General features: G+C 44.7%; 1 protein-coding gene across 2 annotated transcripts; it reads left to right on the plus strand.

Annotated features, from left to right (window-relative positions):
- Positions 1 to 231: 231 nt before the first annotated feature.
- Positions 232 to 19349, plus strand: LOC135531229 (B-cell receptor CD22-like). 2 transcript variants are annotated; one of them, XM_064959352.1, is made up of 11 exons: positions 232 to 753; positions 12133 to 12210; positions 12487 to 12825; positions 13076 to 13297; positions 13653 to 13985; positions 14096 to 14326; positions 14660 to 14923; positions 17652 to 17748; positions 17839 to 17878; positions 18043 to 18123; positions 18218 to 19349. In XM_064959352.1, the coding sequence occupies exons 2-11, from the start codon at positions 12156 to 12158 to the stop codon at positions 18260 to 18262; spliced, it is 1707 nt and encodes a 568-aa protein (XP_064815424.1). In that variant the 5' UTR covers positions 232 to 753; positions 12133 to 12155; the 3' UTR covers positions 18263 to 19349. The 2 variants fall into 2 exon arrangements, with proteins under 2 accessions (XP_064815424.1, XP_064815425.1); XM_064959353.1 differs by lacking the exon at positions 232 to 753 and adding an exon at positions 1683 to 2062.
- The last annotated feature ends 3925 nt before the right edge of the window (positions 19350 to 23274 follow it).

Raw genomic sequence — 23274 nt, forward strand, 5'->3', positions numbered from 1 at the left:
TTCCCCTGACACTGTTTCCACTTGCTAACGTTTTAGCATTCGTGGCACAAATCCCATTCGTCATGTGACTGATAAGAGGCATTTCTCGCACATTTCGAAATCAATCAAAAGTTTAAAAAAATGCGTTGTGAAGGTCAACAAAGTCACTTCTAGATGATTTGAACATGATGAGAGAATGTTAATACCAGTCCCGTGACTTGAATGGGATTTTTGTAAATGTGGGAGTATTCGACATTGTAGCTGACTTTATAGGCAAGTCGAGATCTACAAATCACCTTGCATGATGAATAACTACTCAATATTATTTATAGATCATTCAGTCAGTCACAATTTACCCATGATACATCAGTTTTGATGTTCTCGAACACTGTCTGTGTGACTGCTGAAGGAAGCCTTCTCTGCATAAGCTTCTTGGTCCCTGACATAGAGTTGGATAGAAGGTACATCTTGACATCTTAGTCATGATGTCTTCTGTGACAGAATGAGCAGCACCATTGAGGGCTATTTCCGTATTAAAGTAGTTAATATCTTCAACTTCCATAAGTTTAATAACAGTCGGTATACCAACTGAAATGGTGTATTCAATGGCTTTAGCCATGCTAAAACAGGCTTTGAAGCAAGTACGCCCTCTATTCAACTCTATCGTCCCTGACTGCTTCAATGTTGTGTCAACCGGACTTCAAACCTCACACTCAGTGTCTATTTATATAGACTTCCAGTAAGTTAACTTGCAACACATCTCCACATCACTCTGTAAGTATGCTTGATGATATCTTAAAATATGTTTATTTTATCATTTGTTTGTTTCCATGAACTTCTGTATCCTGTTATGTGCATGGCGATGCTATTGTAATGTATGTTTTGTTTTTCTGTTATGTACAGTATACTCTGTAGATGTATTTCTGCATATTTAATCTGATACAGTATTGTACATGTGGTTACGCATATAATACTTTAGCATGGTATTTTAAGGACTCTGAAAGCAATAGATTGTTGTGGAGACTTGTTTGAAAATGACCTAAAGTAAGACTGAAAGTAACAGTGATTAGGTGGATGCTTCGTAAGAGCTTTAGGAGTAGTATTAACATGAGACACAGAGATGGTGGGTTGTGTTTAGGAGTAGTATTAACATGAGACAGTGATGGTGGGTTGTGTATAGGAGTAGTATTAACAAGAGACACAGTGATGGTGGGTTGTGTTTAGGAGTAGTATTAACATGAGACACAGTGATGGTGGGTTGTGTTTAGGAGTAGTATTAACATGAGACACAGTGATGGTGGTTGTGTTTAGGAGTAGTATTAACATGAGACACAGTGATGGTGGGTTGTGTATAGGAGTAGTATTAACATGAGACACAGTGATGGTGGGTTGTGTTTAGGAGTAGTATTAACATGAGACACAGTGATGGTGGGTTGTGTTTAGGAGTAGTATTAACATGACACACAGTGATGGTGGGTTGTGTTTAGGAGTAGTATTAACATGAGACACAGTGATGGTGGGTTGTGTTTAGGAGTAGTATTAACATGAGACACAGTGATGGTGGGTTGTGTTTAGGAGTATTATAAACCTAAGACACAGTGATGGTGGGTTGTGTTTAGGAGTAGTATTAACATGAGACAGTGATGGTGTGTTGTGTTTAGGAGTAGTATTACCATGAGATAGTGACGGTGGGTTGTGTTTAGGAGTAGTATAAACATGAGACAGTGACGGTGGGTTGTGGTTTTGTTGGTTTAAATGCACACACTCAGTATCACTTCCCTGTTCTCCTTTCCTGTCTGTCCTCTGACAGGCCTCCCGAGTCATATCAGAAATCTGTATATACACATTAGACTTTACAGAACATGTTCCTCTGTAGCTCAGTTGGTAGAACATGGCACCTGCAACGTTATGGGTTTGGTTCCCAGGACCACCCATTGGTGCTCTAGTCTAGATCACTGAACCTTCAGTACCACTTTGATGCAGCCGATGAGGAGTGATGGTCATGGGTGTTTAAATGGAATGGGTTCTAATTGAATAACATCATGGAACTTTGACCTGTGTATACAGAACTCAGAAGGGCAAGGTAGGTCATTAAAATGTTAACGTTATAAATAGTATAGTCAACACAGTGTTTACATGGTTCTGTATGTAGTATAAAAGACCACAGTGAAAATTGGACAATGATAAGTGTGTGTGTGTGTGTGTGTGTGTGTGTGTACGTGTACGTGTGCGTGTGTGTGTGAGAGTGTGTGTGTGTGTACGTGTGTGTGTGTGTGTGTGTGTGTGTACATGTGTGTGCGTGTGTGTGTGTGTGTACGTTGGACATGTGGTTTCACATAAAGACTTGTGCATGCTATTTTAAGAGCTCTCAGATCAACAGATTGTTGTGGAGACATTTTGAAAATGGCCTAAAGTAAGAGTTTTGAGTGATTGAATGAATGCTTCGTAAGAGCTTTAGGAGTAGTATAGACACAGTTGTGGTGGACTGTGTTTAGGAGTAGTATTAACAAGAGACACAATGATGGTGGGTTGTGTTTAGGAGTAGTATTAACATGAGACACAGTGATGGTGGGTTGTGTTTAGGAGTAGGTTTAACATGAGAGGCCAAAGACTTCCATCTTGGTTTCATCAGAACAGAGAGTCTCATTTCGGTGCCTTTTGGCAAATTTCAAGCTGGCTGTCATCTGGCTTCCATCTGGCCACTCTACAATAAAGGCCTGACTGGTGGAGTGCTGCAGAGATGGTTATCCATCTGGAAGGTTCTGCCATCTCCATAGAGGAACACTGGAGCTCTGTCAGAGAGACCATAGAGTTCTTGGTCACCTACCTGACCAAGGCATGTCTCCTCCGATTGCTCCATTCTTCCATTTAAGAATGATGGAGGCCACTGTGTTCTTGGGAACCTTCAATGCTGCAGACATGTTTTGTACCCTTCCCCAAATCTTTGCCTAGACCCAATCCTGTCTCGGAGCTGTACAGACAATTCCTTCATCGTCATGGCTTAGTTTTTTCTCTGACATGAATAATCAACTGTGGGACCTTATATAGACAGGAATTTACTACAGGTGGACTCCAATCACATTTTAAAGACGATCAATGGAAACATGATACACCTGAGCTCAATTTCTAATCTCAACAAAGGTTATGAATACTTGTGTAAAAAAACAGTTTTTGCTTTGTCTTTATGGTGTATCGTGTGTAGAATGATGAGGGAAATTGTTCTTTATTCCATTTTAGAATAAGGCTGGAACGTAACAAAATGTCGAAATAGGTAAAGGGGTCTGGATACTTACACTGTATAAATGTTTTGAGGGAAATAGTGACACAAGGAATAAATACAGAGTGATTAACGAATATCAACAACGAGTAAAAATAACATCTGTTCCACAGTACAGAGTCGATGTGCAGGGCTACGAGGTAATGAGGTGTTTGTGTACATACATATAAGGGAAAGGGGGATACCTAGTCAGCTGCACAACTGAATGCATTCAACTGAAATGTGTCTTCTACATTTAATTCAACCGCTCTGAATCAGAGAGGTGCGTGGGGCTGTATAAATGGACGTATTCGTCGCCCGGTAGCAGTTGTTGTTGTGGGTTAACTGCCTTGCTCAAGGGCAGAACTGCAGAATTTACTGCTTTTGCCAGTTCAGGAAGTCAAAACAGCAACCTTTACTGGCCCAACGCTCTTAACCGCTAGGCTACCTGCTGTCCCATAGGGAGGGGTAAAGTGACTAGGCATCAGGAGCGATAATAGACTAAGCGAGCATAGAAGTAACTTACTGTAGCTCGTCTGGTGGACTTGTGTCACTGGGCAGCTTGCGGCTGGATTTCCCTTTGTAATCCATGATAGTTTGCAAGCCCAGCCACATGCTTCTCGCTTCAGAGCCAGCAAAGTAGGATTCAGCGTTAGTCCTGTATTGACGTGTTTCCGGTTTGATTGCTCATCTCGATGTGGTCGCAGAATTTCTTTATGCGTCCGGATTAGTGTCCCGTTCCTTGAAAGCGGAAGCTCTAGCCTTTAGCTCTGTGCAGATGTTGCCTGTAATCCATGGCTTCTGGTTGGGGTACGTCTGTAAGTCACTGTGGTGACAATGTTGGCGATGCACTTATTAATGAAGCGGTGAAAGACGTGGTCAATTCCTCAATGTTATTGGATGAATCCCGGAACATATTCTAGTCTGTGCTAGTGAAACAGTCCTGTTGCTGAGCATCCACTAAATCGGACCACTTCCATATTGAGCGTGTCTCTGGTAGGTCCTGTTTGAGTATTAGCTTGTAGGCAGGAAGCAGGAGGACAAAGGTATGGTCTGATTTGCCAAAGAGAGGGCAAGGGAGGGCCTTTTATTCATGTGTAGAGTATAGGTGAACTGGAGTTTTGTTCCTCCTAGTTGCACAGGTGAGGATCCAAAAGTGTTCTTCGGCTGTCCCCATAGGATCAGCCTTTTTGGTTCTATGTAGAATTATTTTTGGTTCCAGGTCGAACATTTTTGTGTTCCATGTAGAACCCTCTGTGGAAAGGGTTCTATATGGAACCCAACAATGTTCTACCTGGAAACAAAAATAGTTCTTCAAAGTGTTCTCCTATGGGGAGAACCAAATAACCCTTTTAGGTTCTAGATAGCACCATTTGTTTTCTAAGAGTGTAGACAAATCAGCAAGATGTAAATCCACGATGTAAATCCACATTCAGCCACGACTCTGAGAAACATATGTTACAGTTATTCAGGTCCCGTTGACAGGATAGTTTTCGAGCTCATCCAGTTTGTTGGTCTATTTGTTGATCTATTTGATCACCGACGTAATCTCGTCAGGATGCCTGCTCGCTTGACTCACGGCTGCCGGGGATCAGGGTTGCCGGGGATCAGGGTCTCGTCCGGAGTAAGCAGGATGTCCAATGTTGCAGACTCGTTGAAGTTGAAATTTTAGTCCAAATCAAGTTTAGTGATCACTGTTGTGATGTTTAGAAGCTGTAGGCCAAAGGAAATGTGTCACGACTTCCACCGAAGTCGGTCCCTCTCCTTGTTCGGGCGGCGTTCGGTGGTCGACATCACCAGCCTTCTAGCCATCACCGATCCACTTTCATTTTCCATTTGTTTTGTCCTTGTCTTACACACCTGGTTTCACTCCCTCAATTACTTGTTCATTATTTAACCCTCTGTCCCCCATGTTTGTTTGTGAGTGATTGTTTGTTGTATTTACGGTCCGTATTTACGGTCCGGCTAGGTATTATTGACTATTTTTAAGTCTTGAGTAAAATGAAGTGTATTATTTATCTCTGCTGTCCTGCACCTGACTCCTCTGCACCAGCTACACCCAGAGCTGTTACAAAATGATGGCAGAGACATTAAGAACAAAAAAAGTTAAGACCAGCATAAAAAACACAAATTAGCATCCACTGCAGCACCATCTCCTTCTATCACCAGCCTTCTCTGCTGTACATAAGGGCCAACATTGTAACATAATATAATAGTGGCTTATACTCCTACAGACATCAGTGTTTGTGTGCTTAAATGTGACTTGGTCAAGTTCTAGCCAGTGTTGTGTTTTATTCGTTTGTTATGTTGTTATTGACCCAAAATGTTTGAGGACATTATTATTAGGTACCGGTACTGTACACAATGACCAACAGGGGTTGTGTCCCAATGTAACGCTCGTCACTGTAAGGATGGTTGGACGAACGTGCAGATGCCTCTGATTGGGAACCATACCAGGCCAACATAGAAATACAAAAAACTAGAGTACCCACCTTAGTCACACCCTGACCTAACCAAAATAGAGAATCAAAAGGCTCCCTAAGGTCAGGGCGTGACAGGACCCCCCCCAAGGTGCGTTCACCGGCCGCAAAACCTGACTCTATGGGGGAGGGTTCGGGTGGGCATCTAGCCTCGGTGGCGGCTCCGGTTCGGGACGTAGACCCTGCTCCGCTCGCGGATCCCTCCTCTTCCGTGGAACCGGAACAGGATCGACGCCGGAGAAACCAGACCGCGGATCGTCGCCAAGGACTCTGGACCGTAGATTGCTGCCGGGGACTCTGGACGTGGATCGTCGGCGGAGGAATCGGATCATGGATCGTCGCCAGAGGCTCCGGACCATGGATCGTCAACGGAGGCTCTGGACTGGGAACCCCCGCTGGAGGCACCGGACCTTGGATCGTCTCTAGAGGCTCCGGGCCAAGGATCATCCCTGGAGGCTCCGGGTCGTGGATCATCACTGGAAGCTCTGGGCCGTGGATCATCACTGGAGGCTCCGGGTCATGGATCATCACTGAAGGCTCTGGACTGCAGAACGTCGCTGGAGGCTCTGTACTGGGAACCCTCACTGGAGGCTCCGGACCTTGGATTGTCTCTAGAGGCTCCAGGCCATGGATCATCACTGGAGGCTCTAGGCCATGGATCATCACTGGAGGCTCCGGGCCATGGGTCATCACTGGAGACTCCGGGCCATGGATCATCCCTGGAGGCTCCGGGCCACGGATCATCACTGGAGGCTCTGGACTGCAGACCATCGCTGGAGGCCTGGTGCGTGGAGCTGGCACAGGACGTACCAGGCTGGGGAGACGCACTGGAGGCCGGGTGCGTGAAGCCGGCACAGGATATACTGGACCATGGAGGCGCACTGGGGGTCTGGAGCGCAGAGCTGGCGCAACCGTCCTGGACAAATGACCACCTTCACACGGCAAGTGTGGGGAGCTGGCACAGGATGAACAGGGCTGTGAAGGCACACTGGGGACACAGTGCGTAGAGCCGGCGCAGGATATACTGGACCCTGGAGGCATACTGGGGACCAGGAGCGCTGAGACGGCACAACCCATCCTGGACAGATACCCACATTAGCACGACAAGTGCAGGGAGCTGGCACAGAACGCACCGGGCTGTGGAGGCGCACTGGAGACACGGTGCGTAAAACTGCAAAACATGGCACCTGAACGGTGACCAACTCCACACGGTGAGTACAGGGAGCTGGTTCTGGTTCCCACTTTGGCTCTGCCAACCACCACTGTTTTGAGGCTGCCTCCCGGGTTTCCGTCATGGCCGCGAACCCCGGTGTCATTGTTGTTGTTTCTTCGCTACCTCCGCCTGCTTCCATGTCTCCTGTCATGATTTCGTCCCACGTCCAGGATGTCCTCCACTTCTGGCTTTCCTCCCAGGCCCAGGATCCCTGCTCCTTGTGGGCAAGCTGCTTGGTCCGTGGGTGTTGGGATCTCTGTAACGCTTGTCGTTGTAAGGATGGTTGGACCAAGATACAGCGTGGCATAGGTTAATCATTTTTAACCTCTCTGGGATATGTGGGATGGTAGCGTCCCACCTGGCCAACATCCAGTGAAAATGCAGAGCGCCAAATTCAAATAAATTACTATAAAAATCAAACTTTCATGAAATCACACATTCAATATACCACATTTAAGCTACACTGGTTGTGAATCCAGCCTACGTGTCAGATTTGAAAAATGCTTTACGGCGAAAGCAAACGATTCTATTATCTGAGGATAGCACCCCAGCTAACAATCACAGACAATCATCTTTCAACACTCCCGGTGCGACACAAAACAGAAATAAAGATATAATTCATGCCTTATCTTTGACGAGCTTCTTCTGTTGACACTCAATATGTCCCATAAACATCACAAATGGTCCTTTTGTTCGATTAACTCTGTCGATATATATCCAAAATGTCCATTTATTTGGCTTGTTTGATCCAGAAAAACACCGGATTCCCAATGAAAACCCATTGAAAAGAGAGTGACCCCCAAAAACTAATTCTGAATGGTTTGTCCTCGGGTTTTGCCTGCCAAATAAGTTCTGTTATAGTCACAGACATGATTCAGACAGTTTTAGAAACTTCAGAGTGGTTTCTATCCAATACTAAAAATGATATGCATATTTTAGCTTCTGGGACTGAGTAGGAGGCAGTTTACTCTGGGCACGTTTTTCATCCAAACGTGAAAATGCTGCCTCCTATCCTAGAGAAGTTAATAGTGTACTACTTTTGACCAGGGCACGTAGGGTGCATTTGGGAAGCAACCAGTGTAACATAATATCATAGTGGCATTATATCACTGGACAAATGAATGAGGACATCATATGAAGAGAGGAGGCTGCAGAAATGTTAAGAGATGCCAGTAGGGAGACTCCTTGTCTAGGACACTGGAACCTTCAGTACCACTTTGATGCAGCTGATGAGGAGTGATGGGATTTGGTCACATTTTGCCTGTTTTTAAAATGTAGGTCCACTCCTCAAAAGAAGAAATATTGTGTGCTGACTTTCGTCCATTTTCAATTTACACTGAAATGCTTCCTTTTCACAAGAGACCTCACCATACATAGAATAATGCAGTCCTAAACCACAGTCAATGTATAGCGTGTGTGTGTGTGTGTGTGTGTGTGTGTGTGTGTGTGTGTGTGTGTGTGTGTGTGTGTGTGGTGTGTGTCTGTGTGTGTGTGTGTGTGTGTGTGGTTTTACTGTCCTTGGACCAGAAGTTCTCACAAGGACAGTAAAACAAGGAAAAGTTGGACAAGTGGGTACATTTCACAGGTCCACACAAGGAAAAGGGCTATTTTTGGTTGAGGGTTAGGATTATGAGTTGGATTTAGTTTTAGGGGTTACGATTAAGATTAGGGTCAGTGGTTATGAAAAACATTTTGAATGGGAATAAATGTTTTGGTCCCCACCAGGATAGTAACACAACATTTTGTCTTTGTTGTTTGTCATTAGTTTACTCCACATAGAGGAGGTGAGATAGGGTTAGGGGACAATAATAAAGATTCAGATAGTTTCATTAATAGTCACATGCACATTGTTGCAGGTGTAATTGCAGGCTACAGTGAACATCTTAGGCTTCGAGCTCCAATATGCAGGACTAGTGAAATAAAATGATGAAAAATGGTAATGAAAACAATAGAAGTAGAACTAGTACTATATAGATAATAACTCTGGCAGTGATGAATAATGACCATTGGGGTGGAGGCAGAGTAAAGACTGTAGAGGGGCTGGGGTGGAATGACCATAGGGGGAGCAGCAGCATGATCATTGAGTGGAAAATATATTTACAAAAAATATATATAAAAACTGAAACGTCCTCTCACTGTCAACTGTGTTTATTTTCAGCAAACTTAACATCATAACTGTGACCTTAATTGCCGATAGTATGTAAGCTGTTAGTGTCTTAACGACCGTTCCGCAGGTGCATGTTGATTAATTGTTTATGGTTCATTGAACAAGCATGGGAAACAGTGTTTAAACCCTTTACAATGAAGATCTGTGAGGTTATTTGCATTTTTACAAATTATCTTTGAAAGACAGGGTCCTGAAAAAGGGACTTTTCTTTTTTGCTGAGTTTAAATGACATATATGATATATACTGTATATATATATTCATATATATTAAATATAATGTATATATATATTTATATTTGATATATATTGTATATATTTACAACAAATATGAATAGGGAATTGGAAATGATTCAGACAATTACATTGATGGAAGCCACAATCTATCTGCAATATTGAAGCTGAGCTACCCCCTTAAAGAAAAGTGTGTGTGTGTGTGTCACTTGCTGTTTATCCTCACAGCTTGGTGATAGCAGTTATCATTCAACCTGGTGGTCAGTCTTTAGGCTGCTGTACAGCTTGGTGATAGCAGTTATCATTCAACCTGGTGGTCAGTCTTTAGGCTGCTGTACAGCTTGGTGATAGCAGTTATCATTCAACCTGGTGGTCAGTCTTTAGGCTGCTGTACAGCTTGGTGATAGCAGTTATCATTGAACCTGGTGGTCAGTCTTTAGGCTGCTGTATAGCTTGGTGCTATCATTCAACCTGGTGGTCAGTCCTTAGGCTGCTGTACAGCTTGGTGATAGCAGTTATCATTCAACCTGGTGGTCAGTCTTTAGGCTGCTGTACAGCTTGGTGATAGCAGTTATCATTGAACCTGGTGGTCAGTCTTTAGGCTGCTGTATAGCTTGGTGCTATCATTCAACCTGGTGGTCAGTCCTTAGGCTGCTGTACAGCTTGGTGATAGCAGTTATCATTCAACCTGGTGGTCAGTCTTTAGGCTGCTGTACAGCTTGGTGATAGCAGTTATCATTGAACCTGGTGGTCAGTCTTTAGGCTGCTGTACAGCTTGGTGATAGCAGTTATCATTGAACCTGGTGGTCAGTCTTTAGGCTGCTGTATAGCTTGGTGCTATCATTCAACCTGGTGGTCAGTCTTTAGGCTGCTGTATAGCTTGGTGCTATCATTCAACCTGGTGGTCAGTCCTTAGGCTGCTGTACAGCTTGGTGATAGCAGTTATCATTCAACCTGGTGGTCAGTCTTTAGGCTGCTGTACAGCTTGGTGATAGCAGTTATCATTGAACCTGGTGGTCAGTCTTTAGGCTGCTGTACAGCTTGGTGATAGCAGCTATCATTCAACCTGGTGGTCAGTCTTTAGGCTGCTGTACAGCTTGGTGATAGCAGTTATCATTCAACCTGGTGGTCAGACTTTAGGCTGCTGTATAGCTTGGTGCTATCATTCAACCTGGTGGTCAGTCTTTAGGCTGCTGTATAGCTTGGTGCTATCATTCAACCTGGTGGTCAGTCCTTAGGCTGCTGTACAGCTTGGTGATAGCAGTTATCATTCAACCTGGTGGTCAGTCTTTAGGCTGCTGTACAGCTTGGTGATAGCAGTTATCATTGAACCTGGTGGTCAGTCTTTAGGCTGCTGTACAGCTTGGTGATAGCAGTTATCATTGAACCTGGTGGTCAGTCTTTAGGCTGCTGTACAGCTTGGTGATAGCAGCTATCATTCAACCTGGTGGTCAGTCTTTAGGCTGCTGTACAGCTTGGTGATAGCAGTTATCATTCAACCTGGTGGTCAGACTTTAGGCTGCTGTATAGCTTGGTGCTATCATTCAACCTGGTGGTCAGTCTTTAGGCTGCTGTATAGCTTGGTGCTATCATTCAACCTGGTGGTCAGTCCTTAGGCTGCTGTACAGCTTGGTGATAGCAGTTATCATTCAACCTGGTGGTCAGTCTTTAGGCTGCTGTACAGCTTGGTGATAGCAGTTATCATTGAACCTGGTGGTCAGTCTTTAGGCTGCTGTACAGCTTGGTGATAGCAGTTATCATTGAACCTGGTGGTCAGTCTTTAGGCTGCTGTACAGCTTGGTGATAGCAGCTATCATTCAACCTGGTGGTCAGTCTTTAGGCTGCTGTACAGCTTGGTGATAGCAGTTATCATTCAACCTGGTGGTCAGTCTTTAGGCTGCTGTACAGCTTGGTGATAGCAGTTATCATTGAACCTGGTGGTCAGTCTTTAGGCTGCTGTACAGCATGGTGATAGCAGTTATCATTGAACCTGGTGGTCAGTCTTTAGGCTGCTGTATAGCTTGGTGCTATCATTCAACCTGGTGGTCAGTCTTTAGGCTGCTGTATAGCTTGGTGCTATCATTCAACCTGGTGGTCAGTCTTTAGGCTGCTGTACAGCTTGGTGATAGCAGTTATCATTCAACCTGGTGGTCAGCCTTTATGCTGCTGTACAGCTTGACGGACCGTAAAATATGGAACATTTATCCTTCTATATTTGGGTTTCTGAGAATAAAACAGCTTCTGAATAATCAATGTAGAAATATGTTTACAGTAATACAGATCTGTTCAATATGTGGTTGTTGTTGTTGATGATGACTGATTGTATCCATTAGGAAATAGATTTTGCATCATACATCAAGTCATCTTAAATAGACAGATGTAGACAGACATGCAACACATCACACACATTACATACATTGTGCAATAGACTTACAGACAGACAGTTTTCACATAGACAACCATATAGCACAATAAAACACAATACAATATGAGCCTGGTTCATTTTCAGTAATGAGGCCCTGTGCCCCATTTAGAGTTCTATGTATCAACTCTCTTAACCACTATGCTACCTGCCAAAACAACTGACACACTCCATATTACCAAACTATTATGACAAATGTTATTTACACACCATCCACTCAAAGCCATGATAATGTGAGTTTTTAATTCCTGCATCCCAAATGACACCATTTGAGTGCACCCTATTGAGTGCACTATTTTTGACTAGAGCCCTACCTGCTGCCCCTGATGGTATGTATGTAGTTATTCACCAGCTATAGAGTGAGTTGTTGTTTATGTTTCTAAGACTGCAGGGTGGGAGATGCAACAATGGCCTTGAGAACAGCAGGAAGTGTGTTGGGGGTCTTTCTCTGGTCTGTAGCAGGTATGGTCTCATTCTTATCTTTTAGTTGCTCTGTTTATCAATCTACAGACATTTCTAAAAGGATAAGAATCATAATGTTATTCTGGTGTGTTCTGTTAGGAGTCTCCACTTCACTTTAAATAGTTATCTTTCACACCTCACTGAGTGATGCTTATCTGTGGTTTCCATTTACACACAACTCAGCAACTATGGCAACAAAGTGGGTACAAACCCTACTGTCAGTGCGAGCCAATAGACCTAATTCTGATACCTTTGTGTTGTGTGACCTTGTTTCAGTGGTACTGGGTCAGGGTGTCTGGAGTGTGACCTACACCAAGAATAGTATCTGTGCCTTGAAGGGGTCAACAGTGGATCTGTCCTGCTCTTACACATATCCCAGAGGTCATAAAGTTACAACAACCACATGGTATAACTGGAAGATGGGTGTCTGGTATACTTATGATATCCAAGATAAATATGAGGATCGTATAGAGTACCGGGGGAATAAGGAGAATGACTGCACCCTGACAATCACAGACCTGAAATGGAGTGATGCTGCAGCATATTATTTCATGTTTTCAACAAAATCCTCCTCTTGGATTCCTCGCAATGACTATGTCACTCTCATTGTCACAGGTATTGTGATATTGTACATAGAATAACGCACCACTTCAAATGACAAATATGAAATTAATCAAAAGACGAATCTTAACTTGAGACACAACAGATCCAACAGTAATATGTTTACTTAAATCAATAGATTACATGATTTATGGCACACAGATTTACGTTTGTCTCAAATTAGGACTAGGCCCAATGAGAACAGTACAATTGTATTAATCTAGAGTGGATTGTTCCATTGTGTTTTAATACACTCTGCATTCAGAACTGCAGGTGGAGGTAACAGACACAAGTAATAGGAAGACACTGACCTGTATCACCACCTGTACTCTGAGTAACCCCAACACCATCTATATCTGGTACAAGAATGGACAACATCTAAATGAGAGCACCTCCCCCCAGTACAAAGACTCAGTCTCCAGTAGCTATGACGATAGTTACTCCTGTGCTGTAAAAGGTCATGAGGATCTCCTCTCTCCTGCAGTGTGTGAGTGTTTCTTTATTAACAATACTGTTTAACCTCTGTGTGTGTTGGTTTCACTTTGAGAACTTGAGAACTTTTAGCATTTCTAGATAGAACTGAGAATATAATCTAGTTGTTTTTTTGTTTTTTTTAAATTTTACCTTTATTTAACCAGGCAAGTCAGTTAAGAACAAATTCTTATTTTCAATGACGGCCTGGGAACAGTGGGTTAACTGCCTGTTCAGGGGCAGAACAACAGATTTGTACCTTGTCAGCTCGGGGGTTTGAACTCGCAACCTTCTGGTTACTAGTCCAACGCACTAACCACTAGGCTACCCTGCCGCCCCATGCCACCTCGTGTTATGTCACTGTGTTTCAGGTGTTCAGGGTCAGAGCTGCAACAGAGTGACTTACACCAAGAGGAGAATCTGTGTCTTGAAGGGGTCAACAGTGGACATATCCTGTACTTATGGTGGTTATTATTACACCACATCATCATTCTGGTTCAGAAGTGATAAGTCGACCCCTGAAGACCTAACCACTGACCCAGGGTATGCAGGTCGTGTGGAGTACACTGGACCATACAGAGGTCCCTTCACCCTGAGAATCACAGATCTGAGAGAGGAGGACTCAGCTGAGTATCGCTTCACTTTTAAAACAAACAACTTTGAATGGGGTCATAGTTTCCCAGGAACAACTCTGTCTGTCACAGGTAATACTACACTGTATGATACAACTGTAAACCATAATGAATTACAGGATAAATATATTAACCATCCTGTTAACACAGAGGTGTATGTGGTTTTATACATATTGTTTCAGGTCTGCAGGTGAAGGTGACTCCTGCTGCAGAGGGACAGAAGACACTGACCTGTATCACCACCTGTACTCTGACTGACAACCCCACCTACATCTGGTACAAGAATGGACAACGTCTAGATGAGCCCACTTCCCAACAATACTCTAGTAATACCCTAGTAGTGTTGGGTCATTCTGTGGACAGTTACTCCTGTGCTGTAGAACACCATGAGGACCTCCACTCTCCTGCAGTGTGTGAGTATGAATTAAACTACTATTCTACTTAGAAAGTATCAATCATTTAAGGTCAATAAGAAGAGTATTACTGCTTTATCTATCAATATTCATCATTCATAGAAATTACAGACAATGTCATAGATGTATGCATGTCTATAGTTAGAATGTTCAGTACCTCAGACACTTGAAGAATAGTTTAGTAGACTAAAGTCCTAAAGTATCTCTAAATATATTATTGTTCATGTTTTGTGTAAGTGATAGTTCTCTGACTTTAGATATATACATTTTTTAGACATGACGTCATTTGAGGTAGTATACAACAGTCCTAAACCCCAACTTCTGCTTTACTAGATGCTCCAAAGAACACCTCAGTGTCAGTCAGTCCCTCTGGTGAAATAGTGGAGGGCAGTTCAGTGACTCTGACCTGCAGCAGTGATGCCAACCCACCTGTGGACAAATACACCTGGTACAAGAAGAACGTAGCCTCACCAAAAGCATCAGGACAGAGTTACAGCATCACTAACATCAGCTCTGAGGGCAGAGGAGAATATTACTGTGAGGCTGAGAATAAATATGGACGACTCAACTCTTCTTCTGTGTCTGTGGACGTTCAGTGTAAGTTCACCTCATCTTCATCTATTCATTGATAATCACACAGGTCAACAACAATAAATAATCATTAGTAATACTACACACTTATCATACCATATGACATAGAATTAGTAATATTACACACTTATCATACCATATGAAATAGAATTAATAATACTACACACTTATCATACCATATGACATAGAATTAGTAATATTACACACGTATCATACCATATGACATAGAATTAGTAATATTACACACTTATCATACCATATGACATAGAATTAGTAATTTTACACACTTATCATACCATATGACATAGTATTAGTTGGCCTGTATTTAAATTTACATTTACATTTACATTTAAGTCATTTAGCAGACGCTCTTATCCAGAGCGACTTACAAATTGGTGAATTCACCTTCTGACATCCAGTGGAACAGCCACTTTACAATAGTGCATCTAAATCATTAAGGGGGGGGGTGGTGAGAAGGATTACTTATCCTATCCTAGGTATTCCTTGAAGAGGTGGGGTTTCAGGTGTCTCCGGAAGGTGGTGATTGACTCCGCTGTCCTGGCGTCGTGAGGGAGTTTGTTCCACCATTGGGGGGCCAGAGCAGCGAACAGTTTTGACTGGGCTGAGCGGGAACTGTACTTCCTCAATGGTAGGGAGGCGAGCAGGCCAGAGGTGGATGAACGCAGTGCCCTTGCTTGGGTGTAGGGCCTGATCAGAGCCTGGAGGTACTGCGGTGCCGTTCCCCTCACAGCTCCGTAGGCAAGCACCATGGTCTTGTAGCGGATGCGAGCTTCAACTGGAAGCCAGTGGAGAGAGCGGAGGAGCGGGGTGACATGAGAGAACTTGGGAAGGTTGAACACCAGACGGGCTGCGGCGTTCTGGATGAGTTGTAGGGGTTTAATGGCACAGGCAGGGAGCCCAGCCAACAGCGAGTTGCAGTAATCCAGACGGGAGATGACAAGTGCCTGGATTAGGACCTGCGCCGCTTCCTGTGTGAGGCAGGGTCGTACTCTGCGGATGTTGTAGAGCATGAACCTACAGGAACGGGCCACCGCCATGATGTTGGTTGAGAACGACAGGGTGTTGTCCAGGATCACGCCAAGGTTCTTAGCGCTCTGGGAGGAGGACACAATGGAGTTGTCAACCGTGATGGCGAGATCATGGAACGGGCAGTCCTTCCCCGGGAGGAAGAGCAGCTCCGTCTTGCCGAGGTTCAGCTTGAGGTGGTGATCCGTCATCCACACTGATATGTCTGCCAGACATGCAGAGATGCGATTCGCCACCTGGTCATCAGAAGGGGGAAAGGAGAAGATTAATTGTGTGTCGTCTGCGTAGCAATGATAGGAGAGACCATGTGAGGTTATGACAGAGCCAAGTGACTTGGTGTATAGCGAGAATAGGAGAGGGCCTAGAACAGAGCCCTGGGGGACACCAGTGGTGAGAGCGCGTGGCGAGGAGACAGATTCTCGCCACGCCACCTGGTAGGAGCGACCTGTCAGGTAGGACGCAATCCAAGCGTGGGCCGCGCCGGAGATGCCCAACTCGGAGAGGGTGGAGAGGAGGATCTGATGGTTCACAGTATCGAAGGCAGCCGATAGGTCTAGAAGGATGAGAGCAGAGGAGAGAGAGTTAGCTTTAGCAGTGCGGAGCGCCTCCGTGATACAGAGATGAGCAGTCTCAGTTGAATGACTAGTCTTGAAACCTGACTGATTTGGATCAAGAAGGTCATTCTGAGAGAGATAGCGGGAGAGCTGGCCAAGGACGGCACGTTCAAGAGTTTTGGAGAGAAAAGAAAGAAGGGATACTGGTCTGTAGTTGTTGACATCGGAGGGATCGAGTGTAGGTTTTTTCAGAAGGGGTGCAACTCTCGCTCTCTTGAAGACGGAAGGGACGTAGCCAGCGGTCAGGGATGAGTTGATGAGCGAGGTGAGGTAAGGGAGAAGGTCCCCGGAAATGGTCTGGAGAAGAGAGGAGGGGATAGGGTCAAGCGGGCAGGTTGTTGGGCGGCCGGCCGTCACAAGAAGCGAGATTTCATCTGGAGAGAGAGGGGAGAAAGAGGTCAGAGCACAGGGTAGGGCAGTGTGAGCAGAACCAGCGGTGTCGTTTGACTTAGCAAACGAGGATCGGATGTCGTCGACCTTCTTTTCAAAATGGTTGACGAAGTCATCTGCAGAGAGGGAGGAGGGGGGAGGGGGAGGAGGATTCAGGAGGGAGGAGAAGGTGGCAAAGAGCTTCCTAGGGTTAGAGGCAGATGCTTGGAATTTAGAGTGGTAGAAAGTGGCTTTAGCAGCAGAGACAGAGGAGGAAAATGTAGAGAGGAGGGAGTGAAAGGATGCCAGGTCCGCAGGGAGGCGAGTTTTCCTCCATTTCCGCTCGGCTGCCCGGAGCTCTGTTCTGTGAGCTCGCAATGAGTCATCGAGCCACGGAGCGGGAGGGGAGGACCGAGCCGGCCTGGAGGATAGGGGACATAGAGAGTCAAAGGATGCAGAAAGGGAAGAGAGGAGGGTTGAGGAGGCAGAATCAGGAGAAAGGTTGGAGAAGGTATGAGCAGAGGGAAGAGATGATAGGATGGAAGAGGAGAGAGTAGCGGGGGAGAGAGAGCGAAGGTTGGGACGGCGCGATACCATCCGAGTAGGGGCAGTGTGGGAAGTGTTGGATGTTAAATAATTGTTTTATTTTCTTCTTCCCTGGTTTCTTCTATGTCATATCTCCACCTTGCATTTAAAATCTCAAGATACTACAGCAGTGTTTCTCTGGGTTCCTGTGATGGGGATGGGGGCTGTCCTGACTGTTGGAGCTCTGCTACTCACCATCTACTGCTATATGAAGAGGTGAGCCAGCCATTTACATGAACTCTATTAGTAACATATCAACTTCTAGAGGTCAGTAGAGAGCAGAACTCACTCTGTCCCTCATTACAGGAGACACACAGGAGGAAGTGATGACACAGCAGACACACAGGTAATATTGTCAACAACCAAAGCTATTTCAATCCTAATGCCACAGACATAGACAGTAAGTGGATGGATTAATGGATTTGTGCTCTATACAGTATTGAGAGTATTTGTGTTTCTCGCTCTGTCTCTCCCTCTCTCTCTCTCTCCCCTCTTCCCCCCACCCCCCAGAGTGTCCATCCTGACCCCAACAGTGACATGTACACATCTCTGAACATGAAGACCAGGTCACCAGAGTATGACACCCTGGCAGTAAGTCTCTTATAATGCAGTCTGTGTGTCCGTGTACATACAAGTGTTAGAGGGAGTGGTTTGTAAAGTGCTCATTCAATGTGTCTCCTTTCAGAATGTGAGGGACTTCGCAGTGACACAGCCCTCAGATACATGCTGAGCCCTCCAATTATGAGATCTTAAGAGAACCACCACAGAAACTGGACAGAAGAGAACCACCACAGAACCTGGACTGAAGAGAACCACCACAGAACCTGGACTGAAGAGAATCACCAAAGATTCTGGACTGAAGAGAACCACCACAGAACCTGAACTGAAGAGAACCACCACAGAACCTGGACTGAAGAGCAACAGCATCAAACCAAAGCTAGGCCTCATAATGCTATTCTCTTACTATGATATTGCTTTTTAATCTAGAAGGTTTGAGACAATGAGCTTTAACTTTTGAGTTTGTGCACTAACGTTCAAAAGTTTGGGGTCACTTAAAATGTCCTTGTTTTTGAAAGAAAAGCAAAAAAATGTGTCCATTAAAATAGCATCTAATAGATCAGAAATGCAGTGTAGACATTGTTAATGTTGTAAATTACTATTCTACCTGGAAAATGCAGATGTTTTATGGAATATCTACAAAGGCAGACAGAGGCCCATTATCAGCAACCATCACTCCTGTGTTCCAATGGCACGTTGTGTTATCCAAGTTTATCATTTTAAAAGGTAAATTAATCATTAGAAAACCATATTGTAATTATGTTAGCACAGCTGAAAACTGTTGTGCTCGCTGATTAAAGAAGCAATGAAACTGGACTTCTTTAGACGAGTTGAGTATCTGGAGCATCAGCATTTGTGGGTTCATTTACAGATTCAACATGTCAACTTATCTGTTTACTATCTGTAGATTGTATTGCTTATCTTTTTTATGGGATTTTGCCAATTCCAGATTTTTATAACATATAAAGTTATGTCTTGTCTTAGTGACACAAAAAGGAATAATATTGACAAGAGCTTTTAAATGTTTGTATCTCTGGAGTTGTTCCTGATGTGTTAAAATATGTTTTACTTTGTATTGCTGTCAGTCATTACTGGTCATTCTCTATTTTATATTATGTAATACTATATTGTTCAGTGTCATGATATTGCTTGTTTCATTATCAAATAATTAATAATGACATATTTTAGACACATTGAATACAGTATAAGCATCATGTTGTAAATAAGCTCAAAGGTAGACAATAAATAGACAACAAATACATTGATTGTTTGACTAACATGCATTGATTCATAACTAAATCCATTCTGCTCGTTTCTTGTATTTCTACCTATTGGAGACATGATGGAACCATTGAACCACATAGCAAAGCTATAGGCAGGTCAGGGATACTACATTACTGTCAGGAGATACACTGTCAAAGATCAACACCAAGCACTGTTCATCTCCCCCCTCTCTCCCTCTCTCCCCCCTTCTCTCCCTCTCTCCCCCCACTCTCCCCCTCTCTCCCTCTCTCTCTCCCCTCTCTCCTCTCTCTCCCCCTCTCCCCCCCCTCTCTCCCTCTCTCCCCCCCCTCTCTCTACCACTCTCTCCCCTCTCTCTATCTCCCCATCTCTCTCCCTCTCCCCCTCTCTCTCCCCTCTTCCCCTCTCTCCTCCCTCTCTCCCTCCCCCCCTCTCTCCCCCTCTCTCCCCTCTCTCTCACTCTCTCTCCCTCTCTCCCCCTCTCTCCCCTCTCTCTCCCCCTCTCCCCCCCCCTCTCTCCCCCTCTCCCCCTCCCCCTCTCTCCCCCTCCCCCAGTTTGTTGCTTCTGGAGAAGTGTACCACTGTGCAGACTGCTCTCGGCTCCCCTCTCATGACTCCAGTGGTGGACCTCTCCTCCCCTCATGACTCCAGTGGTGGACCTCTCCTCCTCTCATGACTCCAGTAGTGGACCTCTCCTCCCCTCATGACTCCAGTGGTGGACCTCTCCTCCCCTCATGACTCCAGTAGTGGACCTCTCCTCCCCTCATGACTCCAGTAGTGGACCTCTCCTCCCCTCAGGACTCTAGTGGTGGACCTCTCCTCCCCTCAGGGCTCCAGTGGTGGACCTCTCCTCCCTCAGGACTCTAGCGGTGGACCTCTCCTCCCCTCATGACTCCAGTGGTGGACCTCTACTCCCCTCAGGACTCCAGTAGTGGACCTCTCATCCTCTCATGACTCCAGTGGTGGACCTCTCCTCCCCTCAGGACTCCAGTGATGGACCTCTCCTTCCCTCAGGACTCCAGTGATGGACCTCTCCTCCCCTCATGACTCCAGTGGTGGACCTCTCCTCCCCTCATGACTCCAGTGATGGACCTCTCCTTCCCTCAGGACTCCAGTGGTGGACCTCTCCTCCCCTCAGGACTCCAGTGATGGACCTCTCCTCCCCTCATGACTCTACTGGGTGTGTATTTTTAACTCTGGCTATCATACCTGGGTTGTACTGTGATTCTAGACCATGCTAGCCCACTGAGCTAAAGTGTAGACATTAGCTCCTGTTAGCTAACATGAATCTCCAGGTCTAAGACAAGGTTATCTCATCATTACAGACCAGCTCCGTTCACTGAAATCACACCCAGTCTGTTGTTTGGTTATTCCACATCTAAATTATACATACTTTAATGTGAGTGTATATACCTACAGCTATGGGTTCTATAGACTGTCCAAAATAGCACCCTATTCCTACACAGTGCACTATTTTCTACCCGAGCCTCAAGGTCACGGTCAAACATAGTGGACTGTGTAGGGGATAGGGTGCCATTTAGGTCACATTCATAATGTTGGGTTGTTGTAAGGTTGCTGTAATGGATTTATTCTGACCATGGTCCCCTCCCTTCCTCTCCTCCTCTGGTCCCCCTGTCCCTGTCTCTGGGTGGGGAACGTCACCATGGACCTCACTGAGAAACACATATTGGACCTTTTCAAAACGTATGACCATCATGCCCCATCTGTTTTAGTTCTGTATCTGCATCTCTAACTACATGTTAGTCAACAGACACTCTTATCCAGAGACTTACAGGACTTTCAGAGTTCCACATTCTAATTGTATCTCCCCTCAGCTACAGTACAGAACATAGAGAGTATCAGAGTTCCACATTCTAATTGTATCTCCCCTCAGCTACAGTACAGAACATAGAGAGTATCAGAGTTCCACATTCTAATTATATCTCCCCTCAGCTACAGTACAGAACATAGAGAGTATCAGAGTTCCACATTCTAATTGTATCTCCCCTCAGCTACAGTACAGAACATAGAGAGTATCAGAGTTCCACATTCTAATTATATCTCCCCTCGCCTACAGTACAGAACATAGAGAGTAACAGAGTTCTACATTCTAATTGTATCTCCCCTCAGCTACAGTACAGAACATAGAGAGTAACAGAGTTCCACATTCTAATTATATCTCCCCTCAGCTACAGTACAGAACATAGAGAGTATCAGAGTTCCACATTCTAATTCGATCTCCCCTCACCTACAGTACAGAACATAGAGAGCATCACAGTTCTACATTCTAATTCTATCGCCCCTCACCTACAGTACAGAACACAGAGAGCATCACAGTTCTACATTATAATTCTATGTGCTGTACTGTAGGTGAGGGAAGATCGTATCAGAGTTCTACATTCTAATTATACATTCTGTACTGTAGGTGTAGGGAGAGAGTATCAGAGTTCTAATTTTATCTCCCCTCATCTACAGTAAATAACATAGAAATATAATGTAGAACTATAATACTCTCAATGTTTAGTCTCTCCCTAGTTGTGGTTATATGTGTGGTGAGATAGAGAGTATCAGAGTTCTACATGAGAGATGATGTGGCTTTGTGAACATCAAGAATAGCAACATGGCTGCTCTCGCCTTGGAGAGGCTCCAGGTGAGTGGTGGGATGAAACATAATGCTGTCAAATGCATTTAACTATGTGAGATGTGCTTTCAATTATTTAGCTTGAACAAAAGGAGATTGTACTTTTGGGAATATGCTATTGGTTCCTTTGTACTATTGTGACAATGCTATTGGTTCCATTGCACTATTGGGGCTAGGCTATTGGTTCCATTGCACAATTGGGAATATGCCATTGGTTCCATTGTACTATTGGGACTAGGCTAACTAATAATTTTGCACGCCCAATTTTTCAGTTTTTGATTTGTTAAAAAAGTTTGAAATATCCAATAAATGTTGTTCCACTTCATGATTGTGTCCCACTTGTTGTTGATTCTTCACAAAAAATACAGTTTTATATCTTTATGTTTGAAGCCTGAAATGTGGCAAAAGGTCGCAAAGTTCAAGGGGGCCGAATACTTTCGCAAGGCACTGTATTTTGACAGTGGATGCTGTTTGGCCTACTGTCCAGGTGGTGGAGCTGGAGAGCACCAGACTGGTGATTTGTTACCCAGACCGCTTGGTCCTCTCCTCAGAGGACCAACCTCCAACCGAGTCCTCAACACCTCCTCAGCCTCCAAGTATACCGCCACAGGGTAAGGACATCCGACTATCTGTCAAAACATCAACTATAGCATTTATAATGTTGTATTCAAAATTGTTATTAATCTATGTGCCATGAATTGTAAAAAAATTACAGATAACTGACAGAAGGTGGGGATGGGAGCACTTGCGTGGAGGTGCCTGTGTTTTCATACTGTTTGTTTGTCTTTCCCAGGACCAGGAGGATGGCTCCCATCAATGGTGATGAGTGTTTCTTCTGGAGGACCACTGGCTGCCTGTATGGTGACAAATGCTGCATCAAACACAAGTCTGACCATAGAGGAAGAGACAGGAAACCATGGCAACCCTGAACACCCTGACAACCCTGACCACCCTGACCACCCAGACTACCCTGACCACCCAGACCACCCTGACCACCCTGAACACCCAGACTACCCTGACCACCCTGACCACCCTGAACACCCGTACTACCCTGACGACCCTGACCACCGAGACTACCCTGACCACCGAGACTACCCTGACCACCCTGACCCACTGACCACCCTGAACACCTCGCATTGTCCGGATATAACAGAGGGAAGAAGAAGAGGAGGAAGAGGAAGAACAGAATAATGAATATGAAGATTGAGGTAGAGGAATAGGGACCGTGTACCTACCTTAAAAGGGAACAGGAAGCTTGGACAGAATGGGGGTGTTGGGGGGGGACCACTTTTATAGTCCTC

The sequence above is a fragment of the Oncorhynchus masou genome, unplaced genomic scaffold (genome assembly GCF_036934945.1).
Source record: "Oncorhynchus masou masou isolate Uvic2021 unplaced genomic scaffold, UVic_Omas_1.1 unplaced_scaffold_1560, whole genome shotgun sequence".
NCBI lineage: Eukaryota > Metazoa > Chordata > Actinopteri > Salmoniformes > Salmonidae > Oncorhynchus > Oncorhynchus masou.